The sequence below is a fragment of the Bombina bombina genome, chromosome 7 (genome assembly GCF_027579735.1).
Source record: "Bombina bombina isolate aBomBom1 chromosome 7, aBomBom1.pri, whole genome shotgun sequence".
Lineage (NCBI taxonomy): Eukaryota > Metazoa > Chordata > Amphibia > Anura > Bombinatoridae > Bombina > Bombina bombina.
This window is the reverse complement of record NC_069505.1, coordinates 544,181,262-544,189,488: the sequence shown is the minus strand read 5'-3', so window position 1 is coordinate 544,189,488 and position 8,227 is coordinate 544,181,262. Positions and strand designations below refer to the sequence as shown.

Here is an 8,227-nt window from a genome sequence, read left to right as displayed (position 1 = left end):
TGCCCAGCCTGCTTTTTATTAAGGTTACATGCACACAGGGCACTCCCAGGGGGAGAGGGGGGGAAGCACAAAATCCCCCATCACACATTTAGATAGAGAGCACTGTCCTTTGACAGGCCACAATAGGATTACAGTACTTAAGATAACAAGTTTACAAGTTCATCTTATCAATTAGCAGTCTGGCTCCAGAGGTGATTAGACAATAGTTTCTAAAAGCTGAAAAAAAAGAGTTAACTCTTTATGAAATGATACTTGTTACGGTTTTCTTGGAGCCCTTCTTAGGCGCTGGCTTGCTGGTTCAGGCATTGCTGCTGGGAAATAAGCTCTTCACAACAAAATAACTAATGTTTCTGTAACAACAATTAATGATATCCAGCATATATATAAGTAGGAAGATATCTGTAAATCTGGTAATTGGATACTATCTATCTATCTATCTATCTATCTATCTATATACTGTATCTATCTTAAATTTAACGTCCCCTTTATATTCTTTATATATTTATTATTGTTTGAAGAATAGATACAGTTATCTGGTAGATTGTTTAAAAAAACAATACAAATAACACTGTAAAATATACTTATTGTTTATTACCAGGAAATGACTTTAAATTAGATGACTATAAAATATTCTTTGCAATTTAACACTTTTCATTTTTTAGCCCAGTTGTCCTAATAATATAATTGTTATGATATAAATACTGAACAAACAAAAAAAAATCTCTTTTTTTCTTTCCTAATTAATTCAAATTTCTTGGTTTAGAACCTGCATTTCTTTGTTTCTTGGCAACTCAACATTGAAAGACTTTTCCCAAACAATAGAGACGTACTAGTTGTTATAACCAGCATCGGTACTCGATAGAACATATATGGTGTGTCTACTAAAATTGCATTTATTTTTATTGAGGGTACTATTGTTCCTTATTACATTAGTTTCAAAAGTGTCAATATTTTTTGACACATCAAAGGCTTATACTATTGACAATTAAACCCCCCCAAAAATAAAAAAATAAGCCAATAGTGGTATTGTACACAAACCTAAACAGAAAATTAGAATGTGCTGAAATGTTAGAGCATTTTTGGTAATTTATATCCCCTTAAAGGGACAGTTTACTTGAAAAATGTCTCCCCTTTAATTTGTTCCCAATGATCTACTTTACCTGCTGGAGTGTATTAAATTGTGTACAAGTATTTTCTTTACCCTTATATTGGCATTTAAAATAGTTGATTTAGCCTGTGGTATCCCCAACTATTCTGAGAGTTTCTGGCCTTAGGTCCAAGCTATAGATTAACTGTGTAAACACAGCCAGCAGTGGGGTATAGAAGAGATAAGGTAATAAAATGTTAATTTTCTATTGGCCTCTTCAAGTATTGGTCTTTGCTTTACAAACAGATATAAGATAAAGAAGCATGTATATGTACACAATGTGATAAAGTAATGAGATCTGATTATACCTACAAGCTCAGCCCATTTTATTAGGTTGTGGCTTCAAAACCCAAAACCAGCCATTTCATATACACAAATAAACCTTAAAAAGCAAATTCGCATACATTTTATACTCTGGCAAAAAAAGCAACTGGAAACACATTAAGGGAAACATTTTTTACAGTATACGGTCTCTTTAAAGTGATGGTAAACTCTCCCCTTTTTAAAATCAGATCTGAAATGTTTGTGATATTTTAGATGGAGTTTAATCAGTTGTAATAAAGTTGTGCTATAACTTACTTTTTAATGTAGATATGAAATTCACATTCCTCACACTTCACCAGTATAGGCCTAAGAGATTCTGACGTATCAAGTTATTCCCAGATTCTGTCTCCTTTGTCAGAGAAACCCGCCGAGAGAGGGTTTAGAGCTTGCTGCAAATAAAACTATGCCTGAATTAAAGGGGTTAATAGGGGTTAAAAAAGAAACAGTTTGGTAGGCTGCATTATATATTTAGAAACATATGTTATTTCATACTGTTTTATGTCCCTTTAATGTACTTACTTGTTTTTAAAGGACCGGTAAACATGATATATAATGATATTAATCTAAATGCGCAATATGCATTCGCTTAAAAAAAAATAAAAAAATATATAAATATATTACATAAATTAGACTTTTTACCAAAATCCTTAAGTTATCCATTTTTGCCTAGCTCAGACAGGCTATTGAAAAAATAGGCGAGGCATTGACTGGAACCGTCCAATCGATGCATTCAGAATAATGAGTTTTTGCATAATTATTATTATGAAGACTCACTTCCGACTGCATGGGTGTGCCTAGTGCAGTCAAGAGCAAACCTGCATAAAAATAGTTATGCAAAGGCATTGCGATCAGGTTTCATTCTTGGCTTCCAGGAGGGAGGGCGGTCACTGTCACTTCTGATGACGTCAATCAGCAGTGACTGCGGTCTGAAAGTGTACATGCAGTAAGGCACTGCACATGCAGGTTTGTGCTCAGGCACTTGGCATCTAGGTAGCCCTCTGTGATACGATATGTATAGTGAATATCACGGGGGGCTTAGAAAAAATGTAACCTTAAATGAAAAAATAATGACAAAAAAACGATAATACAAGCTAATTTAACATTTTGAATTCATATTAAAACATTTACATTACTGCCAAAAAATCTGGGCTTACTGTCCCTTTAACACCAGTTTACACAGTTTATCACAGCAATAAAAATTAGGCCTTAATTAAATTCAGGATAAAAGTGTATTATTGAATATTAAGTATGGGACTGTTTATTTGGTTGTTGCTTTTTACAATCTAATAATGTATTTTATTATGTATTACAAGAAATGTACAATATTTGTACAAATAGTAACTGCACTCGAAGATGTATTAGATTGATAGAATAATTTAAATGTTACATTACTCCCAAGTCTTTAAACATTAATCTTGAAACAAAAAATATCCAATCAAATTCAAGCATCCTATATGACAGACAAAGTGAATTAGCAGTTTTAAAATAAAATTAGATTCTCCACAAAAAAAATAAAGTGCATGAAATACGGAGTTAAAAAATGAGAATTAAAACATATTACACAAAACATAAGGGATAAAGTTAACTATAGATTTTAATAAGCATCATAAAATAATAATAAAAACAGACAAGAACTGAAATACTTACCTAGTCTCTACTACACCCCACTCTTACTGAAATTATTCACAGAGAAAGAGAACGTTTGCCTTAGATTTTTACACAATCTACTTTATGTATACACAATTCTAAGATGGACAGTTTCACTTTTTCAGTACCTCTAGTTTATATAAACCTTACATGACTAATGGTTTGTGCATTAAAAATAGCCTTTCAAGAAACGTTTACATGGACATTACTTCCTCTGTGTTTAAACTGACATTTCAAATGTTGAAGTGTTAAAAAGCTCCTTCATATTCTGCGATGCTTGTGATTAAATATATATATATATATATATATATATATATATATATATAATCACACACATAAAAATAGGCCTTTTTTCTACTCAGTTTTAAGAAATAATTTCTGTTTTTATGTGAATTCTCTGATGCTTAGCCAGATTTGATGGAGAGATAAAACATTTTCCACATGCAGAACAAGCAAATGGTTTCTCCCCCGTGTGAACTCTCTTATGTATAGCAAGACCCGAGTGCTGAGTAAAGCATTTCCCACAGTCAGCACATGAATATGGTTTTTCTCCTGTGTGGATCCTCATGTGTTTAACAAGATTTGGATTTTGTGTAAATCTTTTCCCACAGTGAGAACATTCAAACGGTCTTTCCCCAGTGTGAATTCTCTTATGTATTACAAGAAGTGATGCCCTATTGTAACATTTATCACATTCCAGGCATGCAAATGGTTTCTCTCCTGTATGAATTCTCTGGTGTTTAAGCAAATCTGTTGTACGAATAAAACCCTTACCGCAGTCTAAGCAAGTAAATGGTTTTTCTCCAGTATGATTTCTTTCATGCGTAATAAAATCTGTTTTTTGAGTAAAACATTTGCCGCAATCCAAACATTTGAAAGGTTTTTCTCCAGTATGAATCCGCTTATGTGTTATAAGATTTGCATTTCGTATAAAACGTTTTCCACATTCAGAACATACAAATGGTTTCTCTCCTGTGTGAGTTCTCTGATGTGTAACCAAATTTGTATTTTGGGTGAAACATTTTCCACAATCAGAACATTCAAATGGTTTCTTTCCAGTATGAATACTTTGATGTATGAGAAGAAGTGAAGCCCGGCTGAAACACTTTCTACAAACGGAGCATTCAAATGGTTTCTCTCCTGTGTGAGTTCTTTTATGATCGACAAGAAGTGACGCTCGACTAAAACATTTCCCACAATCAGAGCAAACAAAAGGCCTTTCCCCTGTGTGAATCCGTCTGTGCCTCACAAGACTTATTTTCTGTGTAAACTGTTTCCCACAGTCAGAACAAGCAAATGGTTTTTCCCCAGTGTGAATTATGTTATGTCTAACCAGACTTGTCTTCAGAGTAAAACTTTTTCCACAATCAGAACATTCAAAATGATTGTCTTTTATGTGAGTTCTCTTATGTGCCTCAAATGTTTTCTCTTCTGTATTAACCAACAATTTTGCATCTGTAGATATGCATTGCTCAGATTTCTTCAGACGTTTGCCAGTTGTAATTCTGGCCACGTGGCTTATACCCATATCAGTTTGCATAACACTGAAACTGTTTATCACTAGGTCTGGTGAACTAGTAGAAGTATTATTTCCAGGTATGGAGACATCTGTTAAACGAGAAGAAATTGAGTACAAAATACTAAATTGTTTTGGCATTATAACATGAATACAATTGAGTAATTAGTTTAAGGCAGTGGTCGACAAATCTGTTAAAAATTTAGGAGCAAGGAAGAATATCTAGGAGCCAGACATTCTTTTATGAGTCAGACAGTGGTATCTGTTTATAGATATATGGAAAATAACCTAAAAAGTTAGGAGCTGGGGTAAAATTCTAGGAGCCAGTGGCTACCTGGCTCATGGGTTTGTCGAGCCCTAGTCTAAGGTTTACATTAATGTATTAATTAGCACAAACAGTAATTAAATTAGATGGCTCTTTGAGCATGGCCCTCCTTATATAGTTCTGCTTCTCAAGTTAAAAAACGTATTACAATAATGTTTAATTTACCCTTTCACTGTTTGGCACTGGGTAACCTGTTGCCACTTTATAAATAATAAATATTGACACAATCTGGGCCTAAAAATGCCATATTATCTGACATATAACTAAAAATATACATTTAACTCTTATCATAAATAATCTGTAGCAACATAAATTACTGTAGATATATTTATTATATAATACTTTTTTTGTTGTTGTTTTTCATTGTACACTTCATTAGCAGATCAGTGTTTTCATTAGCAACTTTTAAATGGGCACACCACCCGGCTAATTTTGCTGACCAATCAGATAATATTTAAGCTAATATTAAGCTAAAATTAGATATTTTTTTCAATGTTTATTACACAAATTATCATTAAATGTTGTGTTAATTTCTGCTTTGGCTAGCAGGGCATCCCTTCATAATGCCACCCCGGCTGGCAACATTTTCTGTGGCGAATACTGCATCAGATGGGTTTTTATCCCCTTAACGATAGCCAGCATTTTTACACTAAGCGGTTAAAGGGACAGTATGTACCAATTTTCATTTAAAGGGACAGTCAATACCAGCATTGTTGTTGTTTAAAAATATAGATAATCCCTTTATTACCCATTCCCCAGTGTTGCATAACCAACACAGTTATTTCAATATACTTTTTACCTCTGTGATTAACTTGTATCTAAGCACCTTCTGACTGCCCCCTGATCACATGACATTTTATTTATCATCTACTGACTTTCATTTTAGCCAATTAGTGCAGTGTCTGCCACAAGCTACAGGGTTGATCACAATGTTATCTATATGACTGACATGAACTAGCTTTCCCTGTTGTGAAAAGCAAATAAAAAAGCATGTGATAAGAGGCGGCCTTCAAGGGCTTAAAAATGATTATATGAGCCTTCCTAGGTTTAGCTTTCAACTAAGAATACCAAGAGAAGCAAAATTGGTGGTAAAAATAAATTGAAAACTTGTTTAAAATGACACGCCCTATTTAAAACATGAAAGTTTTTTTGGGACTTGACTGTCCCTTTAACTGCATGTAATAGACACTATTATAAACTATTATAAAGTATAGTATAAAAATTTTTACAAACTTAATTAGAGGCTCCAAATTTAGCACTGTTGACGATGTTAGGCTGGGACCCCCACTGAAAGGGGCTAAGCGCAGACCCTCCCCTGCATATGAAAAGACCCATTATACAAACATGAAGGAATCTGAGGTCTGTAGACATAAGTATACATCTAAAACATTGGGGCTTGGTTAGGAGTCTAAAAATCAGCACTATGTTATTTTAAAATAAGCAAAACTATAAATTGCTACAAAGACACCCTATAAATGGATCATCTACATCCTTTAATTAGTGCAGGATGAATTAAAAGCTGAATTGGATCTGCAAAATAGCAACAATTTGTTTTAGTCTGTATAGGTAAATCTTCTGCAATAATGCGCCAACTGCTATACCCCAATCAATGAACCCCTAAACTGCCATACCCTCCACTGGGTTTAGTATCCCTTTAAATTATCTCCATGTTATTTATAACTCACCTGATATATTTGCCGGAATTTGATTCTCTGGAGCTTCTTCCGTTTCCTTGATAATTGATATAACTGAAGGTTTCTCAAAAACACATCCTGTGTAGATGAAATGAAAATAGAAACACATTTTCAAGGAGTTTTTAATTATATAGCAAGATGCTGTATTTTCATGGCTGGAATGTTTAAATTTTTTGGTAAATTGAGTAATAGATAGGGTGACCATATTGCCGCTTTAAAAAGGGACAGATGAAAAATACATATGTCAGGGCTGTTTAAAAGGGACAGTCAAGTCCAAAAAAAACTTTCACGACTCAAATAGGGCATGTAATTTTGTACAACTTTCCCATTTACTTTTATCACCAATTTTGCTTTGTTCTCTTGGTATTCTTAGTTCAAAGCTAAACCTAGGAGGTTCATATGCTAATTTCTTAGACCTTGAAGGCCGCTTCTAAGATGAATGCATTTTGACCACTAGAGGGCGTTAGTTCATGTGTCTCATATAGATAACATTGAGCTCATGCACGTAAATATACCATTGGCTAAAATGCAAGTCTGTCAAAAGAACTGAAATAAGGGCAGTCTGCAGAGGCTTAGATACAAGGTAATTACAGAGGTAAAAAGTGTATTATTATAACTGTTGGTTATTCAAAACTGGGGAATGGGTAATTAAGGGATGCTCTATCTTTTAGAACAACAAAAATTCTGGTGTTGACTGTCCCTTTAAATACATTTTTTGTATAAGAATATGGTCACCCTAGTAATAGACTTTAAAGGGACATAATCATAAAATAAAACTTTTGAGCTTCAGATAGAGCATACAATTTACAGAGTTCAGATTTACTTCTATTATCAAATTTGCTTCATTCACTTAGTATCGTTTGTTGAAGGAGAGCAATACTCTAATGGGGCTTAGCTGAACACATTGGGTTAGACAGTGACAATCAGCTAGCTCACAGTAGTGCGTTGCTTCTGAGTCTACATATGTATGCTTTTCAACAATGGATACCAAAAGAATTAAGCAAATTAGATAAGAGAAGTAAATTAGAAAATTTAAAAAAATGTCATGTTCTTTCTGGATCATGAAAGTTTAATTTTTAATTTACTGTCCCTTTAATGCCATTGCTCCCTGCAAATCTATGTATACAGAATCCACCTATAACTAGTTTCAAGAAGCTCAATGAATAGAAGATTGTTTGGACTGTAATAAATCTGCCCAAGGACCTACGTGTGAGGAGGGAGGGTCAGTCATTATAATGTTAATATTTTAGTTAAATAAAATTATTTAAATTTTCAAATTGTTATTTTTAAAATTAATGTAAATTTTGATGCTAAAGTGCCCGGTTTTTAAAAATTCGATTAAAAACAGGGGCACTTTAATTCATCAAAATTTACATTTCCCTCCTGTTGTGAAAAAAAAAACTTACCTTTGAATTTTGACAGCCGCTCCAGCTTCCTCCGCCTGTCGCAAGCCTCTTCCTGGGTCTAAAATGATGAATCCGGCTTCCTCCAATCACGGCGTTCAATCAGACACCGATTCCCCTGGGGGGAAGCCGTGATTGGAGGACATAAGAAATGGCTTGCGATGACCGGGA

General features: G+C 33.9%; 1 protein-coding gene across 1 annotated transcript; it reads right to left on the bottom strand.

The window, feature by feature from the left end:
* Positions 1–3,436: 3,436 nt before the first annotated feature.
* On the bottom strand, positions 3,437–4,716 carry LOC128666993 (gastrula zinc finger protein XlCGF17.1-like). Its single transcript, XM_053721846.1, has one exon. The coding sequence runs from the start codon at positions 4,656–4,658 to the stop codon at positions 3,483–3,485; it is 1,176 nt and encodes a 391-aa protein (XP_053577821.1). The 5' UTR covers positions 4,659–4,716; the 3' UTR covers positions 3,437–3,482.
* Between the last annotated feature and the right edge of the window lie 3,511 nt (positions 4,717–8,227).

Bases quoted from the DNA above. Each gene is read 5' to 3' on its own strand.
- LOC128666993 (XM_053721846.1), bottom strand. From the start codon at position 4,658: ATGCAAACTGATATGGGTATAAGCCACGTGGCCAGAATTACAACTGGC.